Here is a 27,323-nt window from a genome sequence, read left to right on the forward strand (position 1 = left end):
TGGCTCACCTGGGGGGAGGGGCCACAAGAGATTGGCCAATTGGGGGGAGGAGGGACCATAGGAGGTTGTCTGTGGGAGTGCATTAACCACCAGGGGGTAGATCCTAGATTGAGCATCTACCCCCTGGTGGTCAGTGTACATCATAGTGACCAGTTGACTGGTCATTTAGTTGTTCAGTCGTTTAGGCTTTTATATATATTGATTCCGCAGCAATTCAGAAATTGAGATATTTTGATAAAAATTAGAAAGTGTTTCTAAGGCAGGTATCTTTCATCTGTCAAAAGGAATAATATCAAAACTCAAAAGGACCCTGGAAGAAATGAGGTCACTGATAATAACAACCAGAGAGTGACAAATGATTCCCTCATACTAGCATAAGTTCCCTTCATTGACAATGATCCAACACGTTACTGTTAGAGTTTTGTTTTAGCCATAGCTTTAGCTATTTCTTAGAAAGATGAAAATAAGGAATGTGTGATCATTTTTTAAAATCTTTCTGCAGATAAAACTTAAAGAGATATTTGAAACCCCGACAGAAATCAGTCTGGTCCTGGAACTTGTCACAGGAGGAGAGCTGTTTGACAGGTGAGTTGGTTCTGGAAATCCAGAAAGGCTTTGCTTCCAGTCACCAAAAAAGAATTAAAGGGAAATTTCTTCTGAAATTTTTTATAATGACACATCATATCAGTTAATTCTATAAAATAAATCTTAAGAGGAGTGTAGAACAAAAAGAGAGTCATACCTGCCTGGTAAGATGTAAGTGAATGAAAAGTTGGGATGTTTAGTGAATAAAAAGGGAAGCACTATATCTATTTACTTTTGCAAAAATTTATTTGTGCAATAATCACAGAATTTCTAAAGACATTCTAAATCTAAACTAAACAGTAAGATTTATGACAATATTTTGTAATAAAACATTACATAAAAAGTATAAAAAGCTAGATGTGTTATAATTGTATTCTTGATTATGATCCAAAAGTTCTTAAAAATCAATACTCTTCAAATGACTATTTTGAGGCCTACTTTCTCTATTAGGCTGTGTAAAGAGTTCCAAGTACAACATGTTCTTCAATAATAACCAATTTTTAGTTGTCTGTTCATGTGTTCATCACTCAAGACAGAGGTTTGAGGAGGGCTAGAGAATGCCTAGAAAACTGGTAGAGCATAATATAGAAAAACTGTTTGTATAAGAGACAAGCTTCAAGTCTCCATGGCTTTCCCACCTTCCTTGTCTTCTCAGGAGAATTCCCTGTTTACCCTGATTATCTCTTGGGTATGTTCATGAGCATAAAAAAAAAAAAATGAAATTGGAAGAAGTCAAAGGACTGAGTAGGTATATATTAGAAATGATAAGAAGTTATGCACAGATATAAAGTTCCTGTTGATTTATAAAATTGGTTAAGAAGATGTGGGCTATAGACAGAAGACAGAAAAGAGACTGAGGGAACTGCTGATATATCTAGGTGCCTAAAGTACAGCAAATTCTCAATAAATATTTGCTAAGTGAATGAATGAATGAATGAATGAATGAATGAATGAATAAACAGCCATTAAAATGAGTGGACTCTGAGAAGGAAGATATTTAAAGGGGATAGGTTTAGCCCTAGATGGTTTGGCTCAGGGTTAGAGCGTCAGTCTGCAGACTGAAGGATTCTGGGTTCAGTTCTGGTCACATGCCCTGGTTGTGGTCTCAATCCCAAGCAGGAGGAGCAGATCAATGATTCTCATCATTGATGTTTCTCTCTCTCCCTCTCCATTCCTCTCTCAAATCAATAAGAAATATTTTTAAAAAAATAATTAAAAAATAAAGGGGTTAGGTTTAGATTATGTTGGGAGAGGAAGCACTTCTCTCAAGAGCTTCTAAAAGTAATTATATTGGTTTTCAAAGGTTCTGTTGTAAATGTTACCCAATGAAGGTTTGGATCTTCAAGTAGGAAGGAGCAAAATGGCACAGTTTGATTGGAGCTGCATGTATATCTTCAACAGATATATAATTTGTTCATACATATGTTGAAATTTCTTTAAAATAAGTTATATGAATTAGCAGACTTTGAGAGTTGTAACATTTTCAGTATATTCATTCATCACCAATAAATGAATCAACTGAGGGGGGAAGTGGACATCAGTTTTTAAATATATTATATACTACCGTGTTTCCCCGAAAATAAGACATCCTCCGAAAATAAGACCTAGCGCCTGGAAAGATAAGACATCTCCTGAAAATAAGACCTAGTGCAACTTTGGGAGAAAAAATTAATTTAAGACATTGTCTTATTTTCAGGGAAACAGGGTAGTACTTCTTGTGGCAGCTGGCTAGTAGCTAAACATAAGGGACAAATAACGAACTAACCTGATTTGCTTAACTTGTTCGAACCTCAAAACAAATTTGATGCAGTTCTATGATGCTAAGGAAGCTGAGACACTCTGATCCACTCAGTCTCAGATCTGAAACAGTCTGATCCCTCTGATTATGTAAGGATAGTCCTGTTCTAAAACCACCATGTTCCCATGCTTAGTCAAGATTCATCTGGACTAGCTTATTTGAAGGTTGCCAAAATTTGCCAATAGCGGTTCCTTTTTTAATAACTCTTTAGCCAACTCTCTCATGAACATATTCCTTCTTTAGGTAGTACATTTAGAGTCTGTTTATAATTATATCCTGCTGGCTTTGTAGCCATGAGGTGTCTTGAAGGAGAACTCAGAGAAATCTCATGTTCTTTAATTGTAGGACAGGGATGTCACGCTGAAGCTATTGTCTACAAACAGCACATATTATTTACCTACCTACCTCTATTTGTACAGTTATTTTGGAGTCATGAGTCTCTTTCCTTCCTTATTTCCCAACTTTTTTTTTCATGAAAGAATTCTGATTCTATCATCTTATAGTCTAGTTGATTTTGATGGGATAGAGTTAATTCAGCTTTAAACAAAAATGAAAAAACTAAACACTGGTGATAAATTTCATTTACTGAGAAAATTGATAAAATATTCAGAATTAACAGAATACATCTAAAGAATGGCAGACAGCCAGTAAAGCACTCTAGAAATTCTCAGTGGTCTTAGACAGTAGACTGTCATTCCCTCTTAATGTTATTGTCTACATGTCTATTGCCATATCTGAGATGAACTTGGTTTCTCCATTAAATTACTTAATTCTACAGTTATATTTAAAATTGTATCAAGCTGAAAATATATCATTATTATCTATGCATTATTTTCTTTCTTGAGAGTTAAAAATCATAATATACTTTTTTCCCCCTGTACTCATGTCAAAAACCAAATTTATTTAATTGTGATGATAAAAATTCATCCCTGGTCTAATGATGGCCTTAATTGTATCTAATGAATGCACTAATGGAGCAATTGGTGAAAAGATAATCACTTTAGTACATTATGGACAAAATGGTTGTATTTTATTAGCACTAAAAGATCTATTTTGTGGTCTTCTAAAAAACTAAACTTTAATAAAAATCAAAGTGAAATTTTCCATTTCATGTAGCATATAAAAAGTAAATTGCATAGGAAGATTGATTAAAATTTTTGGAATAAAATCAGTGATTTTTATGTGTATGTCCAAGAAAATCTGGCCCCCAAAATTACTTCTAAAAAATTATGATATAATGTGAAAAAGAAAGCTCCAGAGATTTTGATCTTCCATCCTGCTTGGTCTAGTCATGACTCTTAGAAATTTATTGAACATTATAAATAAATAAATAAATAAATAAACTAATTAATACACTAAAAGAATAAATAAATGAGAAGGGACTAACAATATATAAAGATAAGAACTGGCCACAGAAGACATATGATGCTTTGTATTTGCCACTGATTTGGCTATACGGATTCACTTGGGGGTGATAAATGCTGTGATTGGGAAATAAACAGAACACCGGATACAAAATATGGGAGTCTTCTAAATCAGAAATCAGAAATAGAGTCTTTGAGCTGAATCTTAAGTGAGAAATCATAAATCAACAGGTAAAGGGAAGAGGGAAGGATAAAGTGATGTCCCAAAGCAGGTGGGGGTTAGATATGAGAACCTTAGTCTCCATTTTAGAAGCTGTTTGAGACAGGAAGCAAGAAGTTACTGAATATTTGTAAAATGAGTGATTTAATAAACAGTGGGCAATTTATATGACCTCTTTGTGTCAGACTTTTATTGTGCAGTAGGAGAGAATTGAGCTAGAAATCCCTAGTCTCTGTTCCCAGGTCTACAATTGGATCTGGCCTTGCCTTTCTCCTGCACTGTCAGCTCCTGGCCAGTACACAAATTGACCCACCGTATCCTCACTCTCTCCCTACCTTTCAAATGTAACAGGTGGTAATAATACCTTTGAAATTATTTTTTAAATATATGAATTTAATACTCTTTGGGAAAGTTCTTAGAAAAAGCATCAATACAGACTAATAGGCCATCAATGAAAGGGGGAAAAGCAGTGAATAAAGGAGTAGTGGATTTAATTGGAAACGGTGGAATTTATTTTAGTGTCATTTTTTTTTTTTTTTTTTTTGTATGTAACAGCATACTGATATACCAGCAGTCTTTAAGACCAGTTTCTTAAAACTCATGTTATTTGGGGATTCTACCCTTTGTCATTCAATCTTTTAGTATACATTTTCATAAGACCGATGTCTTTCTCACATGAACCTACAGTTATCTAATCACAATAACATCTCCATTTGAGAAAAAGCTGCCATTGGTGGAGAAGGCAGTAAGGCTCCCAATGTACGTGCCAGGAAGTCTGAGGCCTCTGGAAATGATCGGATTAGAGCTCTTCAGTTGCACTGCCTGTGCTAACTGCCCGGCTGGAGATGTGCTCAATTCAATTTGCAGCAATTAAGGTGACAGAAGCAAATGCACAGTAGTCTTATTTCTGTGTTTTCTCATCCTACAATTTTAAAATGACGAGAAGGAAAACATGCCAATTATGAGGAAGAGGAGCATTTGAGCTAACACAGGAAACAGTGGAAAGACAAGGCAGAGTCTGGAGTAGAAGGCCTGTTGGGGCCACAGTCACAGCCTGGAGCTGTGCTGCCTTCTCAGATCTCTAGATGTCAGCTAGACGAGTTAGCGACTCGGGGACCTGAAGGAACTGGGATCCCAGGGAAGCCTTTTGGTTCAGTGTTGTTGTTAAAATCCTAGGAAAGATTTTGATTTTAGCACTGAGTCTTCTAACCCAGACGTGGCGTAGCAACAAACCACATGGCCCTGGGCCTTTTAAAATGATCTTAAGATGCTGGTGGCATTGTAACTGCCTTCTTATTATTTTACAAAGCATGAAAAGGAAATCAGTATATTCAATCTGAAGAGAAATATAGCAATAAGTATGTTTAAATATTAAAAAAACTGAAATAACCATTATTATCCTATTTTTATAGCTCTAAAAACACTATCATGATTGAACATTTTATTGCTTCTAAAAATTGAAATCCTGCTATTTTCTATGTAAAGCTATAAAGTCTTTACTTATATGTATGTTCAATTCATGGGAAAATCAAAAAACATCTTTTAAACTAAATTTTAGGTAGGAATTTATGTTGTTTCATGGAACAAAATTACTCTATTTTAATGAATATGAATCATTTTTTCTTCAAAATACTTAAAAATTTTATGTTATGTATTACAATAATATCTAGAAACTGTGACTTTGACTTTCTTCCTCAGGCTAGTATAACCCTTCCGCCTATTGCATTTTGCCTTGGGAAGCATCTATATGATTGTTCTCCCCTGTAACCATGGCCCGTGTACTTCCCAGTTCAGTGCTTTTGTTCCCTATGATAAGGGACATAGGCAAAGAGTTGTCCAAATGTCCACAGTCTGGCATTTTTCTGGCATCATTTACTTGGTAATTAATATTGATTCCACAAATATTCATTGATTGCCTACTATGAGTAAGTCTTGGAGCTAGGCTCTCTGGGTGATCAAAGCAACAAGCTAGTGAGAAACTAAGAAGTTTGCCACCATACCTGTAGAAGGCACTGGCTCAACACATCTACTGTAGTCATGCTACCTAAATGGAAAGAAAAAGATTGTAGAACTTCCTTTTCCTTTGCTTGCTCACTAGTATCTTCACTTACCATCTTAGTTCTGAGTGATAAACCTGCATTTGCAACTTGAGAAGTTTATGCCATTGATTTTCTTAGTCAGTCATGGATGGCCTTGGTGGTAGCTCAACTTATAAAATATTTAAAGTTGAATCTCTGAGTTCCAGGAACCTAACTCTGTGACACTCTAATGAATAATCAACTTGGGAACAAAGTTCCTTTCAGGAGAAGGAACCTGGAAGAGAAACGGTTGCATTTTGATGGTAGGGCCAAGTGATGGTGTGCAAAATTCACACTGAGATGAGGCAGGGAATGTGCCTGCATTTTGTGCTCCTGCCCCTCATGTTATTCTAGAGACATTTCTGACAACAGAATTAATAAACCTTTCATCGGTACACACCTTAATATAGCATGAATTGTATCTATGATAATGTTTTTGTTAATAATTTCTCTACTATCTGTAGTCTCATTTGAGGCTTGCAGGTGCAGTGCCCAGAGGAAGCACTAATTACATTTGTGTTGGGAGGTGGGTGTCCCACAGAATCAATACTTAAAGCAAAATGCAGTGGTTGATATAATGGTAGCCAAAGTTTTCAACTTCCTCTGATGCAACAGTCCTTTTCTCCTCTTCTACTTAATTTAAAAATGTTCAGAAAGTATAGTTCAAGAAATTATTTCAATTAAATTTTTAGCAAGCAGACTATGAACTCAAACAGGGATTCAAGAAAAATGTGTATTCTTGGAAGTATATGAAAATTGATTTTCAAGAACCAATTAATAATAGCCCTCCAAATATTCTAATGTATTTTCACATTTTATTTGACCTTGTTACATAATAGCTATCTAAGAAACAAAAGGAGAAAAATATTCCATCTTCTATCCTTTGAAAAGATGAGTTTGTGTTTCTTGACGATATTCTAAATAATTGAATGGAGAAAATAAAATAATTGGATTTTCTGTATCAATATAGTTTTTCTGAATCTTGACAATTATGATCATTGGGATATCTTTTATTTTTTTCATAACGTTGTGTTCTGCATTCCTCATCCTTAATTCCCTATTGTGAAAACATTTTATAGATTTTAAATTCAACTTTTAACACCAGCTACTTTGAGAACTTATAACTTCTTGCTAAATTTTTTTGTTCAGAAATGAAGATACTTTCTGAAAAATAACTATGCTATTTGAGGAATCAATGATCTAAAACAAATTTCAATCCAAAATTATGAAAATTGGTTGCTTTGTCTCTTTTATGTTTTGAGTTGAATTTTTTCACATCTTTACTGCACACTTTTTATTAGCTAATAACATCTTATGCAAGTTGCTAATCTTGAAATTCTGGTAAGATAAAAAGTAATTTTTTATTCTTCCCAAATATTCCTTTAAGAATAGACAGATAAACTAGGACAGAAAAAAACAAAAACTCACAGACAACATAACAAAACCAGGTGACAAGGTATCCCCATGAAGCCCAACATACAAGTGAATGAGGAAAAAGTGATGACAAATCCAAAAGCCACATGGTGTTAGCGCCTATGTAAGAGGAACCAAAGGTTAACGAGAGGTCATGTGATGGACCTAAAAGGGGCAGAACATTCAGATTTCTAAAATCTCCAAATTATTGGGAAGCAGGATGGGCCAATACCGTACAAGGAAAACAGCTGAAATCAATTTTGCCATCCACATTTCTGAGAAGTGTAAAGGCTGTATCCACATAAGGTCTGAAGTTATGAGTGCAATCAAGGCCCTGTGAACTCCTGAAATTAATACCTGATGCCCCTTAAAGAAAAAGCCCAATATTTAGGAGAAACGGCAAGGGAGAAATTCTAATAATCAGAGAGATGGTAGAGGCAAGGGAATGAAGTTCCAGCTAAAGGATATCTCAGAATGTATGAGGATCATACTTTTAATGCTTCATGGGGGGAAAAAACAACACACACCACAAAACACAGAAGGTCAAAAGCCATGAAACTAGAAAAGATAGCCTGGTCCGTCTTAGTCAAAAGAGTGAAGAGGGAAAGGAGATACAAGTCACCAGTTATAAAAAGTAAAATAAGTCTTGGGGATGTAATGTACAGATCAGGGATAATAGTCGATATCATCGTGTTAACTTTGCACAGTGACAGATAGTTACTAGATTTGTGGTGATCACCTTGTAAGGAATATAAAAGTCAAGTCACTATGTTGTACACCTGAAACTAATAAAATATTGTATGTTAACTATAATTTAAAAAAAAAAAAGATGACCAATTTGGCTTAAATATAAATAGCAACAGAGAGGTGTCTTATTTAATACCAATATAAAATGATTATAAGAACACAGAAAATAAGAAGCAGAAAAAGTTTCCTTTAGGCAGTGAAAGCAAGCCAGGAGGATGTACCCACAGAATTGCTAAAACTATAGTTCAATATTGCAAAATACACTAAAATTAAGGAAATTATAGGAGAACCATGTAAATCAAAAAGCTGAAAAACATTTACATGTATAAATGCACAATCCACTGAAGAAAACCAAAGTAATGGAAGAAAATAAATGTAAAACATTCCTGGAAGTACAGAGATGGTTGATGGCCTATTGTCAACGTGGTATATGTTTATAATGATTCACAATACAAAGTTTAAAAAGAAAAAAAAATTTGTCCTATTTATTTTTATAATGTTAATAGAAAATGAATGTCTTTTATTTTCTTAAATAAGCCCAAAGATTTCCAAAGTGCCAGGTTATTGGAAATCTTTTTCCTGGTGTTAGGGTAGCCTGTTGCAATTATCTGGATGCATCCTCTCTAACAGTAATATAATAAACTTCTGTTAGCATCCACTCAACTGAGCGCACGTGTGTGTGTTTTTTAGGATTGTGGAAAAGGGATATTACAGTGAACGAGATGCTGCAGATGCTGTCAAACAAATCCTGGAGGCTGTTGCTGTAAGTATGAAGTGACAGCTGTAGTGCAACTCCTGGTAATACCTTCCTTCCATTTCTAGAATCTTATTGAAGAAGTGTGTGTCTGTGATAGGCCATAAAATTTACAGCAAAACCATGTGAAATATTTGTGAGAAAACGTGTTCCATAAATTTATATTTTCTACTGATGATTCAAACTTTTAAAAATGCACGCCCAGCCATGTAATGCCATAAGTTTGTTGAAATATTTTCTATTCTATTATTATGAAATCACATCAGACTTAGTGCCTATAGTTGTTATTTTCTTTCTCTCTTTTCAAGTTATTTTTGTTTGAGTTTATTCCTTTATTGTTTTTGTTGTTTGTTAGGAAAGTGGAAGAAGGTTGAATGTGATAAATATAGACCTTGGAGCACAGAGATTATTGATTTTTCTTTCAAGACAAGGAATGGGTGAATTAGAAGGAAAAATACTGGCAATTTTGTTGAAGAAATAGAAGTTAATTTTTAAAGTGGAATAAAGTTTTATAAGTTAATGATGGAAGCAAGCACATACATTTAAAAAATATAGATTTTCAAAAAGCTTGTTTGGATATAATTAATAAGAAAATATTTTAGATAAAACAGACTCCATTGGTAAGGAAAATTTCCCATATGTTAAATGGTGTCTAATACATGCTAAGATATTTTGGTGACTCATCTATTGAACATAAAGCAAGAACAAATTGTTCTCTAAGAAAAAAGAATGGGGCTCAAGGGGAGATATTGATCAGGATCAATTAGAGACAGATCTATATAAAATATACTCCAAATTAAGATTTGTTCTGTTTTTCAGTTATCAAACTAAAATCATTATTCAGTATCTTGAGAAATCAGCCACAGTGACTCAAGCACGCATCTTATGAATTTCACTTACAACCAAAATGGAAAGGAGGGGGCAAGAAAGGCAGGGAGGAAGGATAGGAAGTCCCTAGAATCTAAAAAAAACGCTTTTACCAATGACAAAAGGCAAAAATAGCTTTCACTGTCTTTGCATAGGGCAGCTAGAAGGAGGGGATCTCTGGTCTAACCAAACCCATTATTGAGTTATTAATACCAAGTTCAACCGGCTTTATAGCCCAGTCTTTCCAAATTATCGCTTCCTATAAAAGTATTTTGGTCTTTTGCTCTGGTGGGGGATAAAACATTTGAATTGTGGGTGGATAAAAGCTGGAGAGGATGCCATAGAATTGTACTCTCTAAATATACAATACAGCTTCAGATTATGTGAATATTGAATATCAGATTCATTCACCTTTTCACCATACCCAAAAGAATCACTTCATTCCATTTTTTTTTAATCTATCATAGTATATTTACCACCCCTGGTTTCCTAATCTTGCCAACTAAAGAATGATTTTTTTACTCTTCCATTACCTTCTCTCCTCACCTTCATCTTCCCAAAGTCAGATGAATTTTCCTTCAGATTGTCCATGAACCTAATCCTGCTTCATATCATGCTATGACTATTACTGGCATGCTTTTTCAAAAACAAACAAAATCACTTCTACGTCCTTCCAGTTCTTTAAAGAAGTCTAGAATTCTCTTTTCCAATCATTGTTGTTACTTTGTCACTTCTGAATTCGATAATGGCAGTCTTACACCTCTATTAAAAACTAATTTTAAAACTTAATTTTCCAATAGATTATCTGCTCAAGTAAACTTGCTGGCAGCAGTACACTATCACTTTCCAAACTCTGGCCAGCAGCTGGTGTAGCAGTTACGAGTAGTTTTGGAGTCAAACAGAGATGGTTCAGTTTCTAGATACGAGCTTGGGCCCCTCTCTAAACTGTACTCAGTTCCCTCGTGTAAAATAGGCATAGCATTCAACCTACCGGGGATGTGGAAAAGACTACAGAGGTAGGTATGGAAACCATAGCAATGTTCAAAGGAGAGGGAAAAGAAGATAGGCCACTTCAGACTCAGTGGTATATACATACCAACTCCCCACCTAGAACTAAAATCAAACAAAAAACAATAAGTGCTCAATAAATATTTACCGAATAAATAAATGAAAACAGTTCAAAATTGTCAGAAATAGTCAAGAGTCTATATTTTATTTCTCTAGAGCAGTGGTTCTCAACCTTTCTAATGTTGCGACCCTTTATTACAGTTCTTTATGTTGTGACCCCCAACCATAAAATTACTTTTGTTTCTACTTCATAACTGTAACTTTGCTACTGTTATGAATCACAATGTAAATATCTGTGTTTTCTGATGGTCTTAACAGGTTGAGAACTGCTGCTGAAGAGCCTAAAACCATCGAAAACACAGATGGTCTTTAGAAAGGTTGAGAACCACTGCTCTAGAGGATGCCACATTTGCTGAAACATCCTTACTATCACTTTTCTACACATCTCATATGAAACAAAGCTATATAATTTGCTTTCATCCATCAGATTACTTTCTGCTCCCTTATAATCAATTAATTACCTTCCTGTCATTCTAAACTCACCTTTTTCAATATGTTCTTTCTGGTTTTCTCCACCCATTCATGTCAGCTCTTGATTTTTCTGGCTTATCAGAGTGGACATGTTTCAATTTAGTTCTACCTTGAGTAGCTAACTGGGAGAACCCTCTTCTCATTCAATGAATGAGAAATGGATGCTTTGAGCATCAAAATTTTTCACCTATTGGAATTACCAATTAATAAATAAAAGGTCCCCCAACCAGGATGCCCCAGAGGGGTGTCCTGTATAGAACAGAGGGACTAGAGTTCCTAGAAATCTATTTCAGGTCTGCAAAGATTGACTGTTATTTATAAATTCAAAACAAAAATTGTGATTTTTACCTACTCCCAAAACTGCACCAAGCTCCAGTTTAAGAAGTACTGTAGTTAACCACATTCAAGTAAAACATTCATTTTAAGAAGTCTTGCACAAAATCAGATTTTCTCTGATTGCTGCAACTAAGGGTTAAGTTAGAGAAAAAATGTAAAGTCATTTTTCTAAGTGTTTCACAGGTAGAAAGCAAGCAATTTAAACTTGCGAGAAGTGGCTGACATTTATAAAATAGTTTATTGTCAACTACATTGCTATAGATAGCTATAAAAAATGGGACAGTTGGGAACTCAAAGTAATCAGTGTTATGTCTCACAGTGCCTCTGGATCACACACTTATAAGACTGATTTTTGAAAGCACAGAAGCTGAAAACTTAAAGATGGAAACACCCCAGGAAATATGTTGCAGTTATAATTATATCTCTTAGGTAACAAATCTTGCAATCCTTTTCTTCCTCCCTTCTTCACCCTAATTCTTACCCTAAATATTTCACAGTATTAATCTGACTGTGTTCTTGCACCTTTGGCTTTTTAGCTTTAACTAACATTTTTGAAAGTTTTTAAAGTAAAATTAGAAGATGTTTCCCCTTAACTCATTCATTCAGTTAGTCTTTGAGGTAAGATCCTTAAGCCTTCTTGAGTGTTCTGTCGTCTTGAAATGAATTCCAGGGAGTCCCAAGTCAAAGTGTCTAGGTCGATCCAGGCATTCTGGAAGGGTCATTGTGTCCTCATGGGTCATAAAGCACAATGCACACCCTTAACGCCCTCCTTTTCCATATACTTATAAAGATAACCAGGGAGTATTCCATTTCCTCTGACATCTCTTACTGTTACCACACATTCAGTTCTTTCTTTGTCACCACTGATAGCCTACTGTTCCTCTATTTCCAAAAAAATCTCTGTCCCTTTATCCCCCACCCCTACTGCCATCTTTCCTATTTTTCTAGCTATATTTCTCTTGGGTGTGTTTTAACTTCAAAGCCTGGACTTAAGAGCCTGGAGGAATTTGTACACAGAGAGTATATCCTGAATTTAATAAAATACAAGGAAATGGTTGAAAAATTATTAAATATGTCTGCTATGCCAGCACAGATATTTTTGGTTAGAATTGTTTTAAAAATGGTAATGATGTGGGTGAAGGTTGCAAACAAAACCATCTAGTCCTTTAAAGTTAGGGAAACCCATGTGGTAGTTGCACAGTGAAGAAACATGGTAAATGAACATGATTGATTACGGGGATGCAAAAAAGGATGAAATAGTACAGGCTGTTTTTGGTGAAAACTTTAAAAACCTGTAACCCACCCCCTCAAAAAAAAAAAAAGAACAGACTTAGCCTATTAGAGAATCAATTGATAAAGAATTGATGACTAGGTATTGAAGACCTAGAAAAGCAAAAGAGGAACACTAAAATGAGGTTATCGTGGAACTTGAGGAAGCAGCCTCCCCTTGGACTGGGGAACAGTGAAGAGGCTGAGATGATTAAAACCTGTAAGACTAAGTAAAGTACTCTGCAGACTCACTGCCTGCCTGGTGCTGGTATCTCATTCTGAGCTCAGAGGAATTGCCCACAAAGCTGCCACTCAAACCTTTGAACATGGTGTCCTAGCCAGCTAATGCGAATGTCGCTGAGGAGGGACACTGGAATTGGTTCTATGAGCATTGGAATAACTAAAAACTGGCATCAACACCTGCTACAGAATAATGTGCTACTGCAGCATAAAAAGTTATTTCTAGGGTGCACGAGGAGAACAAGCAGAAAGACAGATTCAGGAAGTAAATAGGACTGAGCAAGCTTCTTCATGCTCTTCCAACCTCCTGCTCTCTGTCTGATCCCCTCATGGCAGCGCCAAACAAGGGCCAACAGAAAATGTGGCTTATAATTCCAGTGCCAGCTTCACAAAGTACATTATAGAATGGTGAGCTTAAAGTTTAGAGACAATCGTTTAATAAATGGTACAGGAAGTTATTTGAAAACAAAAATCTCAAAGTTTGTGTTTCTATTTATAGAGTTTTCGAAAATGTTCACAATCTTTACTAATTAGCATGAAATGGTCCTAGAGGTCAGTGAAATCAAAACAAGTATGGCAGCATTAAAATAAATTACTATCTATATTTCGTACTAAGCACTATGCTTGATAACATTTATGGATTTAATATTATGTACACACACACACACATTATTGAATTTTACTTGATACATTTAAGCCATCTTCCATTTGACCTCTCGTTTCTTGTTGGCAGAACCAACCTACCTTTATAAAGATCTACCTTTATTAAACTAGAAAATACCAGGACTTTTCCCAGCCTTCCTTGCAGCTGGGCAAAGGGCACATGACCTGGTCCTCACAAATGAGTCCTAATGGGCAGACTGCTTATGAGTTGTAGGAGAAGTTTGCCCCTTAATGAAAGGAGACCCAGGGGAGGAAAGGCCGTTTCCTTTTCTCACGGGCATTGTTGAATCTGCATTTGATGCCGGGAACTGCTTTGGTTGTATTCTAATTGTGGAGGGAGACGTAACTATGTTAAATAAGGCAGAGAGAAAAAATAGACACGATTGGAATTCTCCTCCTGCTTGATGTCTCACAGAAGTTGATAAATTTCTTAATATTTCTGCCACTTTAAAGTGTAAATCCTGTTATTTAAAGCAATAAGATACTGTACTTGTTCTTGAATGAACTTTTGAGTTTATGCTAATAATGATTCTGTGGTCAAGAGCAAGTTGTATAATTTTCTATCCATCGAGCCATAACATGGAGCTCACACTCCTAGATAAAAAGATTCTGCTACCACAAATTTCTAAAAACTGAATTTTACCGACTAGCAAATGCACACCCACACACTGGTAAGTCAGGATTAAGTGTGATTTGAAGGCACAATGAGTCGAAGGTTATTAACAATAAGCTTACTTCTGACACTTGTGCTTTGTTTCTGTGAATATTGTTCCTGCTTAGCTCCACTTATTGTCAATAAAAAGAGCCTGAGCATTTAATTAAATAATAAGAGACTAGAATAGAAAATGTGGGGATTTGTTCTTTGTTTTAACTTTGTCAGTTACTATGGTATTTGCATTTCTTTCTGGGAGGATTCTGTCTCTTGTTATTCACATCTGAACATGGATCTTTGGAAGGCAGATAGTAATGCAAAGCTCAAAGCATTGGAACATTATAAGGGTACTTTAACCAATAAAAAGTAAAAGTGCTTATTCTCATTAAGAGTTGAGAGATCACAGTTATCAGAGGAAAAAATAACAAACAGTTCTATCAATGTTGTAATATTTTGATATTCAGACAGAATAAAGTAGATAAGTGGCTCAGTCCAACCAGATGACATATTTTATCAGAAAAAAAATCTGGAACAAAGAAGTATACATAGTGAAAATTATAACTTAATTTTACAAAACTGGAGGTCTAAAAATAATTCTTAGGAAAGGTATCTTTCTCAGTAAGTGTTTCTGTACGTCATTGTTGGCAAGAGTAATAATATCAAAAGTTTATCAAATTTTATCACTTCTCTGCCTTTTGGCTCCGATCAAGTGAAATTCTAAGTGGCATTCTGTTTTTTGAATCCAAGAAGAATCACAATTAATTATTGAGCATATATCTAAGAACTTTCCAATTACTATACAAAAATATGTCAATCATTACATTCTAAATGGCTTTCCTTGCTTTAGGGTTTTGTAAGCCTCAGTTCAACCATTAACTGATTCTCTGGTAAGCACCAGAGTCTTGGATACAGAGATGAAGTAGTTTACCAGATTTTAGGGTAGATAAACATATATAAGCACATGGCTTTGAGATCACATATGTGAACCAATTAATACATCGTGCAAATTCAAAGGCATTAGAGCGGGTGAAAGATATGTATTATGTCAGAAAATCTTGCCAAAGGAAGTTATATCTGAGTTGGGTTTTGAAATAAAAATTGTTTAATAGGCAGCCAATATGAAAGAAAAGGAATCCCAGGGATACTCCTTTTCTCCCACAAAGGCATGGATATCTATAGTGACGTACACCTGGTGAGAACTGGGCTTGAGAGAGAGGCAAGGACCAGTCCTGAGGGCTTACATGCCTAGTGCGAGAGGTTCACGTGATTATGAAGATGAGGAGACCTGGGACGATCTTTGCTGCAGGACCTTTACCCTGATGGCTGCATGAAGTCCCAAAGCAGCAAGGCGAGTGAGGAGGCCTATGGGACTGGCAGACACTGAGATGCACTCAGGGTCCTTTACTGTTGGCCTCATTCAGGCACCGTTTACACCCACCGGGCTCGTGAACTTAATATGTTGTTGGGGGAGCGTGAAGAGCCACTGGAGCAACACCCTGTTGTTATCCTGGAAGAGGAGGATGTGTTAACAAAGAAAATGGGCAGGCGTCCAGTGACCCAGCCAGAGAGCAGAGGCTGCCCTGTGTCCTGGTGATGACCCCAAGGCCAGATCAGCATCCTCATGGCCTCACAATGGGGCAGAGGGTCCAGGAAGAAAGGAAAGGGACTTGGGAGCCATCATTCCGCATTCACTTCCCAGGCCACCCATACTGACCCCAGGGCTCACCCTGAGGCAGCACCCTGGGCCCTGCAGCCCCTGCCCTGAATAGGAGCTCATAAGGGGGAGGTAGAGCAGACACCCAGACCTCATTCAAAGTGAGAGGACTATTCTAAAGGTGAAGTCTGCAGGGCAACAGGGTCCTGTATTCAGGGAGCCCCAAATGGAGGGGTAAAGGGGAAGGTGGAGGTAGAGGCCTGTGCTGGGCTGTGAATCGACAACTCTAGCCAGGTCTGTCTTTTCAGACAGGCCAAAGAGCAGCCCGCCTGTTCTATAATAGGATGGAGGTCCCAGCTGCCTCCATTACTCAGCCTCCCTTGCATCTAGTTGCAATCATGTGTCTAAGTTCTAGATCAGGAAACGTAAGTAGAAGTGTTCTGTGGGACTTCTAGGGATGCCTTTTATGTTCTGTTGGAACACGGCGGTGATAGCTGAGCTCAGGCAGCCATTGTGGGGCCCTGAGGATGCTGATCAACCCTCGGGACCAGCGGAGAGCTGCAGGGACCCAGCTCCCACAGCTGTAGAGCCAACACCAGACACTGATGTCCACCAGCCCCCAAACATGGTTAGTGTGAAAGAAAAATAATCTTACTTGATAAAAATAAGAGGATATGAAATTGTCCAATCAAAAGACGAAAAGCATCTGAAGAGACATGATTTGTGATTCTAGAAATGAAAAACGCTAATTAAGACCATACTTGGAACTTCACTGTCAGTACTTGTGAATGCTACATGTGGGAGGATATAGAGATTATGAAAAATAATCTAGAGCAGGGAACATGCAGGTAGAGGATTTAGTCAATTGACAAGAACTTTCCATCTAACTTTCTCACCTTCATTAACACTTAACAAGGTATTCTCTTCTCCTCCTCACCTCTCTGCCCACTTGCTCTCTGAAGTTTTAGATCCTTCTCCTTCAGCCAGTCTCACAGCTCCTCTAATTACCTCTTTTTCTTCATTTCCTGCATCTTTCTCCTACATTTCCCTTTCTATGCTCTCCTTTCCCCTCCTCTAAGAACTAATGGTGAATAAAATGACAACAAAAATGACAAACATCTTAAGAGACCAACCAGACCAAGATGACTGTGCTCTTTATGTACACAACACACTGCAGGGCCTGGGAGAGGCCCTACCAGCTAGGATTTAACAAGAAAAAGGCTAGAAAACTAACATCTAAATTATCTCACATGAAATTCATGCGTGGTTAGTGCCCTAGTGGCTGGTCGAACTCCTGGTTGAGGGGACAATTTGCATATTGGGTTTTTATTATATCACATATATATTCTGTTTCTCTGACATCCAGTGTTCTAAAAAGCTAAAATTCAGGAAAAGCTGAGCAAAGAATTTTACCACACACAATGTGCTCTAGCTTTATATTGATGTGGTTTTTGTGTGACAGCCTCTACCTATCTGGCACAAGGGAAGGGCTCTCCCCAGGAAGGATTCCTTTGATGATGATCCCCTTTTAAGAAATAATAATTGACCCAGCTGGTGTGGCTCAGGGCTTGAGCATCAACCCGTAAACCAGGAGGTCATAACCTGATACCCAGTCAGGGCATATGCTCAGGTTGTGGGCTCAATCCCCAGTGAAGGGCATGTGGAAGGCAGCTGATTGATGATGATTCTCTCCCATTGATGTTTCTGCCTCTCTCTTCCTCTCCCTTTCTTTCTCTGAAATCAGTTATACGAAGAAGAATTTTTGTATGGAAATTATGAAAGTATTTTGGTTAGAAGATGAACAGTGATCCTGCCTTTGTATGTGTGCTTCTCTCCAAAGATGGTAGAGTGACTAAGGTTAGACTCTAGTTAACTATGTCCATGTTGCTCTTTCATTGATTATCTATTGGAGGATGGGAATAAGACCAGGAAATTTATTTCCTTGCTTTCTGATAGTAGTTGTCTGCCCCAAAGCTGACGTTATTTCCTATATTGAGGGAATGAAATCCTATATTTTATTATTTGGAGCAACATGAACCTAGTACTTATGATGTCTTTGACCCATTAAAAAATATTTTTTTTTTATTTTAGGAATGGCTAACTCAGAAAGTGTTGAAAAAAATGACCGATTTTCTCAATAGTCAGGTAGAATTTTTTTTCTGGGTCAGAAAAAGAGCTTTCAGACAGTATTCTAATAATATTATGTTAACTTCACTCCTCAAACATGGAATTTTGATTTTATTATTAGATAATTTGGGGGGAAATTCTGCAAACATTTTATAAAATATTTGCCTGCCAAGTTAGAAATATATATTTTAATTGAAGTGTCAAACTCATTTTTCTTGCTCTATTCACTGTTTTTTTAGTCCCACCTTGAGTATGTAGCTCCTGAATAAAGAATGTTCACAAAAGTCTAGTGTACTAACTTTGATTAAGACAAAGAGTTTTATGTGGATACAATGGAAATGCTAGTTTCATCTGGGCAAGGCAGTTCTTTGTAGCTAACCTAGCTTCCATGGCTATCTTAACTTGTTCAGGCTGCTATAACAGAATATCACAGACTGGGTAGTTTAAACAATAAGCATTTCTTCATCACAGTTGTAGAAGCTGGAAGTCCTAGATCAGAATGGTGAGGGCTCTGTTTCTGGTTTACAGACTGCTGCCTTCTTGTTATGTCCTCACTTAAGGGAGGCGTCACCTCTGATTTCTTCCTCCTCGTATAAGGCCATTAATCCCTTAGACTAGAGTCTTAGGCTTGCAAGGTGGAAACCCCGGGTGTTCCGCTGGGCTCTTAACTGGAGGCTCTGGAGAATCCAATTCATTGCTCATTCAGGTAGTCAGACAAATTCATTTCCATGTGGTTGCATGACCACGGCCCCAGTTTCCTCACTGCTTGTCAGTCAGGGGCTGCTCTCAACTCCTGAAGGCTGTCTAAGTTCCTTGGCAAATGCTTTCCGCCATGTCAAACTCAGTGTTTCCAATTCCTGGCCTCTTTTTCTGCTGTCTGCCAAGGAAAATTCTGCTTTTCAAGGGCTCATGATACTGGATTAAGCCTACCTGAGTGATCTCCTTTTTGTCATTTAATATAGTCATTGGAATGTTACTTCATGGTCTTCATTGCTACTATCCACTCTCAAAGGGGGAAGGCATTTAATATGAAGGCAAATCTCATAGAGGGGTCATTCTAAGAGCTCTGCCTATTACACACACACCAACCTACTCTCCATAATAAGGGTTTGATGCATTCATTTCCCAACATAATGTATTTAATCTAATCAACCCAAACACCTAGACACAGGATAAACTTAAATGTCATTTGCTTTCAGACCTTTCAGAGATTCATTCACTCACAAGTGTTTTAGTTTGTTTGCTTGTTGTTGTTTTTTAATGTGTAGAGGTTATTTTGTGTGCTCATGCCTTTTTCCTGTTTTTCCCCCTTTTTGTCCCTTTTTTTGCATGTTAGGAAACAAATTCTGTTAATTTACAGCACTAACCAGAGTATTTTTTAAATGTTTTCAAAGCTATTAATATTTGCCATATGTTAGATATGAAGGTCTCACACAAGTCCCTAATCAAAAAGAAGGAATGATGGCTGTAGCTCAGGCTGTATGTGGCCTCTTGACACACTCAAAAATATATAAAAATGCAATATACTTACATACATTTGTTTTTTCATATTGCTGTCTGACATTTCCTCCCTCAACAATATGCCTTGGTAGTCCTTCATTTATGTATTTATGCACTTATCCCCTCCCAGTTGTGTAGGTTGGAGTGAGAAGTGAGGCATGGCATAATGGATTAGAGTCTCACGGTTTTGAAATCGAGTTGTCAGCAGGGTGGCTCTTCTCTGGAGGCTCTGGGAAGAATCTGCTTTCAAGCTCATGCCTTTTGTTGGTGGAGTTCAGTCCCTTTCTGTTGCTCGTCCACCTTCAAACCTACAATGGCTCACCCAATCCTTTGCATGCTTTGAATCTCTCTCACTGACCCTTCTGCCTTCCTCTTCCACTTTGAAAGGCTTATACATTTACATTGGGCCCCTCTGGATAACCAGGATAATCTCTGTAACTTAAGGCCAAAGTGATTGGGAACCTGAACTACATCTGTAAAGTCCTTTGCCTTATTAAACAGCATTTTCACAGTCTCAGGGATTGTAGAAATAGCAGAACCAAAGCTGTTAAAACTCCCAGACTAGGCTTGACAACATTGCCAGGCATCTGTAAAAGTCTTCCTTATTAGCCTTTGGGATTCTGTGCCAGTTTGTACAAAACCCATTAATTTAAGCAGGCTTGTAGGATTTTGATAATTTTCTTCACTCTTTAAATCAAAGTGGATGAATAATTTGATCTATTTTAGTTTTGATGATTCCCTGTCCCATTTCTTAGAGAACTTCTGAACCTTAATGTAAGGTCTACCTGCTTTTTCATTCACTTGTAATAAATTCTAAAGCTAACTGCATTTTTATATTTTTCTATTCCCGAGAGAGATAAGTTCAGAATTTCTACCACTGGTTATGGTTAGTTGTATAGGAGCCTGTCTCCTGAAGTAGGCAGGTTATCTCTAGATTAGGAATAATAATTTATTCATTTCTGTCATTCTTCTCATCTGCCATCTACCCCCCCACACACACACACTCTCTCTCTCTATATATATATATTTTGTATTCATAGCACATAGCAGATACAATATATACTTATTGACTTAATCCAGTTATTTACAAATTTTGTTTAGGATCCCACCATTTTATTATTTTAAAATATTTATTATTGAAAGTATTATAACATTATATTTTCAAACAGCAACATGTTCCCTGCTCCCCCATCATTGACTCCTCCTAGCCCACACCCATTCCTCCTCTCCCCCCCTTCCCAGCCCCAGGCCTTCACCACACTATCCTCTGTGCCCACAGTTTTGCATATATGCATACAAGTTCTTTGGTTAATCTCTTCCTACCTACCCACCCAACCCTGCCTTCCTAGGGATATTTTGGAATTGGCTTTATATTCATGGTGACTTCAAGACAATAGGACTTCAAATACGTTTAATAATTCAAGAAATTGTTAAATCACATAACTTTAAAAATCACATTAATTTCAAAAATGGTAATGGTAACTCAGCTCTACAGGAAAACATTTTTTAAGGAACATATGGTTAAAATACCTAAGTAAATATACAGGGCATATTTCTCTATGTTTGGGAAAAGATATCTAATTTCATAGACCTTGACATAATGATAGATACAGGGGAAAATCCACATTGAAAAAATGTAATTTCTCACACATATTTTACAATTCCAATCATGGTTTCTACTTCTCAAAATTTAACCTTAAATCACTTACACTTTTATTAATAATGTGTGGAATGTGCCATAGATTCTGACCATCTGTGTGATTTATCCTTTGAAATGTTCCCTTGAATGTTGCAACTGGTCCAAAACCACAGTATCCAACTTTTAAATTATCTTCTTGACTTTTATCTGTGAAATTACTGTCACAGAACTGGCCACACTGAAGGCTTTATTGTCTTTGGATCCTGCAGAATCCTAGAAACGCCATCTTATTCTAGGTTCATATCACCACACTGATTCACAATGGCCATCTATCCCTTCTGTTTATCCATATAAGGGGCCATTTAGCAAAGCGGTTTAATGCTTATGCTCTATTTTGCTAGAAAACTGAAAGAAGACACAGTCTTAAAAGGAATATACAATTTCACTAAATATGGCTAAGACCTAATAATAACTCTCAGTAATTACAATAATGCCAGCCATCGCTGCCATGCATGTTGTTAAACACCTAATTCTTTAGACAAAAGCTTTATGTACATTATTTCACGTACTCTTCACACCTATAAGACTAGGGGTCTCCTTATTTTCATTTCACAACTGAGGAAACAGACTCAAAAAGATGAGGTAACTTTTTCAAGGTCACACAGCTGGTCCCGGGCAAAATCAGGATTGGAATGCAAAATACAAAATGCTCTTAATCCCACGACTGTCTGCCTGTACCCTGCTATAGATTAAGTTGGGCCCAAAGCCAGAGACATAGGTGAGCAGACCTAAGCACCAACCACAGAAATTAGAGGGCTAACACTGAAACAAGACAAGTGAGATACATCCATTTTAAAGTCACATAGCAGGAAAAGAGTGACATTTTTTTAAAAGACACAGATGTATTGCAGTAGGTGTGCCTGTTTATATATCCCTCTACTTTTTTTTACTCTTGGCTTCAGTTCTTGAAAACTACTTATTCTGACACAATGAAAGAGAGCCACACTACATGCTAGATTTAAAAGTCTGTCTCAAATAAATGAAGGATATGTGCAAATGCATATTCCACCCTTTTTAGAACGAGAGTGGGTGGGAATAATGATAGCTCCACAGTTGTGACTATTCCAGGTGCAAGCAGCTCTGTAACTTCGTTAGTAACCAATGATGGTGGGACCTAAAGTCCAACATGCCTGATGTGTTGAATGCATTGCCCATGAACACAGACAATAGGGTTGTAGAGCAGGAACTGGGTGGTGGGGGATGAGGGAGTGGGGAGAAGAGGGGAGCATCTATAATACTCTCAACAATAAAGATAAAAAAGATAAAATACAAATTTTAAAAGAAGTTCAACATGCCTGATGTGATACAATAACAAGACATTGGACAGAAGATTTATTCAGTTCTTCGTAGCCAAATTCAACTTCTGTTCAATTATTATATTTCTTCACAAGCAGTTGCCCTTTTATGCCATTTTTGTGAGGTCAAAAATAGAAGTCAAGGGTAAAGGCAAAGGTGAGGGTAGGCCATCAAAGAAGATACAACCCAAAAGTAGAATGTTCCACTATGAAGTTATTACTTAAATTGATGTATCAATATATTGGTTCTAAATTTTCAGAACAGAGAAGAGGTAATGCATGCAGTTTAATTTTTCCACCCCAATAGAACTATAGTCAGAACACTGTTTACTTTTTTTTTAATGACTGGTTCTTTGTCCTGTTAGATTTTTAAAGAGATTCCAACTTCCCCTTAACTAACTCCTGAGACATTATCAATTAACCACACACAGCCCCTCGACCACAGCATAGCTGTAATTAAACTAAATTGCTGTGCAGCAGCTTTCATTACACAATGACACAGTTTTTGTTAGGACCATAGAGAGTTTAATTACATGCCTAACCCCTGAATTCAGAGAATCGGGATTCCCTCTGTAGCATCCTGCTCACTTTCCCCATGTGTATAGCTACCCCAACAAGCATTTTTCAGCAAAGCTTTGCTTTATTCAGAATGCTTCTAGGCCACACCCCAAACCCAAAGCATAGTGCACAGCTGTGATCCTTACTGAAGGAACCCCGGAGGCCTGGTCACCTGTGAGCTCCCCACTGGACTTCCCAGGGCTCCTTCATTTCCTTACAGAGGTCTTTCAGCTTCCCCACTGCTCCTTAATATGTTGTTATCTTTGGCGAATCCCTAATCGGTTCCATTTTATTACACTGGCAAGTGCAATTTACGGATGTTTCAATCATGAAAGAAATGGGAGAGAAAACTAACAGATGAATTTTCAACTGTCACTACCCAAACCCCCCTGAGGCATATGATGTTCAGATCAACTTCAAAGGATGTGAAGCAATTAGTTCAGCCATAACTATCAACTTAATGCTTGTACACTGGTGGAAGAACAAGCACGGATTATGTAATTATTCAAAACGTCATTTCAAAAGATTTCAAAAAGATGAAATCTTTTTGCCTTATCTTCATTTAAAATGTTCTTATTGGGTTTTGGCTTTTCTCAAAATGATGCTGTAAATCTAATTCATCTAACTGGTCCTCTGTGAGCATCTTTGAGGAGACTGAGTATCAGTAAACGATAAGCAGAGTATGTTTCATAAGCTCACAGATGCGGAGCCTTGTTACAGCTAAACATATCAAAGTGATGTTGCTTTGGAACTTCCGTTGCAAAGTAAGCACAAAAATGTTAACTTCTGTTACAAATTAATAATGGCAAGTGGATAAAAAATGCAGATTATACCAATAGGAATTCCAATTTCTCAATAGGAAAACTGAGGTATTTATTAATCATTTAAAAGTATGTATTGAGTGCATACTTAGTGCCAGGTACTATTGTAAGAATATGGGAAAGCAGATGCAAATTTCCATGTCTTCACAGAGTTTTCAGTCTAGTGAGGGAGACATCCTGAACATAAAGCTTGCAAGGAATCAGACATGCTGAAAAGAAAGAAGAAAAAAAAGAAGGAAGGAAGGAAGGAAGGAAGGAAGGAAGGAAGGAAGGAAGGAGGGAAAGGGAAAGGGAAAGGGAAAGGAAAGAGGGAGGGAGGGAGGGAGGGAGGGAGGAAAAGGAAAAAAAGGAAATCAATGAGAGCACAGAAGAGTGGGCACATATGTTAGTTTAGAAGGACAGGTACAGCCTCCCTGAGAAACTGACATATTTGTGGCCTGAGGAAGAGGAGGGGTGGCCAGATGAAGGGAGTAAAAAAGCATCCTGATAAGAGAGGTAGGAAGGAGATGAGGGCTTTGGAGGAACTGAAAAATCAGTATGGGCAGAACAGAGAGCTATAAAGGGGGAAGCGGCAGAATATGAGACTGGAGGGGGAGGCAGGAGCCAGACAACCAAGGCCTGGAAAGCCTGGATAAAGTATTGGGAAACCTCTGGATAGTTTCCCAAGGAGGAGGAATGGCCCGGCTCCCTGTGCTGCTGAGTGGAGAGTTGATTGAAGCGGGCACCCTGGAAAGCAAATGAGTAGTTCAACTCTGCCGAGATGGGCCAGCCAAGATCATGTCAATGACATGCAGGGAGGTGGGCGGTTCAGGAGACATTTTGGAATTAGAATCGACAGCACTCTGTTGAGAATTGGATGGAAGCAGCAGGGTGGGGAAGAGAATTCATTTCTGGCTTGAATACTTGAGTTGGCCGAGAGGCCACATTCTGCGGTGGGAGCAGCTGGAAGAACCGGGCTGGGGGAAGGTCAAGGGTTCCATTTTGGACATGTAGAACCGAAGGTACCTGGGAAACAGCTGGAAATGAGACAGAGGCAGGTGGGAAAATTGTGCTGGAGCTTAAGAAATAGGCTTGAACTAGTAGAACATTCTTAAACATAGTTTGTTTAGTTAATTTCAGACCAGACACAGTTACCAACTAGATGTATTTATTCATATTCGGAGCACATCATTTATAGCAGATGGGTGGTATTCAGGATAAACAAGCATGAAAGGCCTGCCAGTTATATAAAATTTATTTTTAAAAATGTATCACCAAGCCCTAGCCAGTTTGACTCAGTGGATAGAGCATGGGCCTGTGGACTGAAGGATCCCGGGTTTGATTTCTGTCAAGAGCACATGCCTGGGTTGCGGGCTTGATCCCCAGTAGGGGGCGTGCAGGTGAGTCTTTCTCATCATTGATGTTTCTATCTCTCCCTTCCTCTCTGAAGTCAATAAAAATATTTTTTAAATGTATCACCCAGATAAAAACAAGCTAAAGGAGTTTGTCACAACAAAACCAGTAATACATGAAATGTTAAAGGGTCTTATGAATAAATACATATCTACCAAAATTGACCGTAATAATCAAAATAAACAGTCTAATGAACAAAATAAACTAATGAGTAATATAGAACCAGAGGCATAGAAACATTGAACAGACTGACAAATCTCAGAGGGAAGGGGGTGAGGAGGTGGGGAGAGATTATATGCAAAGAACTTACATGCATACATGCATTACCCATGGACACAGACAGTAAGGTGCTGAAGGCATCCCAAGGGGGGTGGGATTCTGGTGGAGGGAGCAATAGGGGCAGGGGGGGGGAGGGGAGACTTCTGTAACAAATTTAACAATAAAGATTTTTAAAAACGTATCACCCAAGTAATATATAATTTTATAGTTAAATTTTACATAGTAAAAAATTAAAATCAATCAAATTCCACCACACATTTTTTTTTTACACACATTTGGGGGCTATAAAGAGTAGCTGAAGGGAAGCAGTACACAAACACTCAAGGAGAGTTTACAGCAAAAGAGAAGTCTTGCAGCACCTGCTCAATAAGGATTTAATTTAAGCAGCAGCCAGGAAAGATACTGTACTCATGTCCTTAACAATTTTCTATTGAGTGCCAAGGATTGTTTTAAACTTCAAAGCAATAATCAAAGGCTGCAGAGTGTTTTGTCTGGCCTGTACAGGGTTTAAAATTCATTGCCAACACTTAAAATTGGAAATATTTTTACGTTAAAAATTATGTTCATCTTACCTTGAAAAGTCAGAAGAGCTAGCCACCTGGGGCCTGCATTCCCACCTGACAGCATCTGGCTGACCCTGAGTCACATTGGCCTCCTCAGGGGTCATGCTCCCTCCAGGGACAGCTGAGTCCCTAGGACTTCCCAGTGTCTCCCTCTTATTTCACACACTTCCAACTCCCTTCATTCTTTTCTGTGCCTGCCTGCCCCTGGAGAGTTTTCGACCCCTGCTGCGGATACAAAAGCAAATGCTGCATTGCGGCGGCCACTCAATGCCAAAAGCAAGAGAAAGCAGGGAGTGACCTGACTAGGGACAAAAATGTCCCTGTGAGCCCTCGCTGGTTTGGCTCAGTGGGTAGAATGTTGGCCTGTGGACCAAAGGGTTCCAGGTTCGATTCCAGCCAAGGGCACATGCCTAAGTTGTGGGCCCGATCCCCAGTGGGGGGGCATGTAGGAGGCAGCGGATCAATGATTCTCATTATTGATGTTTCTCTCCCTTCCTCTCTGAAAACAATAAAAAATATATATGTATTTTTTTAAAAAAAATGACCCTGTGACAGTATGGAGCATGGTCTGGAGAGGAGCTGGCCAGGTGGCCTGCTGAAGGCAAGAGTGGCAGTAGGGATGGAAGTGGGGCAGGGGCAGATACCTGAGGCAGTGAGAAGAGAGACCTGCACAGAGTCCTAGATTGCATGTGTTTTCTGTAATAATTACTTACATCCAAATGTCTGTTCAAATAGTAATTTGAAGCCTTTGCCCCGGTTCGGAATTTATAAGATGGCACATACCATCATGCTTTCTAGGTAATAAACCAAATTTCAAGACACACCTTGACTTTATTATTGTAATGATTAG

At 37.8% G+C, this 27,323-nt stretch overlaps 1 protein-coding gene across 1 annotated transcript in view; it reads left to right on the forward strand.

The window, feature by feature from the left end:
- Window positions 1-27,323, forward strand: part of CAMK4 (calcium/calmodulin dependent protein kinase IV) — a 140,612-nt gene that overhangs the window by 88,504 nt on the left and 24,785 nt on the right. Inside the window, exons 5-6 of the mRNA XM_036409396.2 lie at window positions 503-585; window positions 8,896-8,968. Coding sequence (XP_036265289.1) covers window positions 503-585; window positions 8,896-8,968 — 156 coding nt within the window. The remainder of the gene's footprint in view (window positions 1-502; window positions 586-8,895; window positions 8,969-27,323) is intronic.

The sequence above is a fragment of the Pipistrellus kuhlii genome, unplaced genomic scaffold (assembly GCF_014108245.1).
Source record: "Pipistrellus kuhlii isolate mPipKuh1 unplaced genomic scaffold, mPipKuh1.p scaffold_m20_p_4, whole genome shotgun sequence".
NCBI classification, from domain to species: Eukaryota; Metazoa; Chordata; class Mammalia; order Chiroptera; family Vespertilionidae; genus Pipistrellus; species Pipistrellus kuhlii.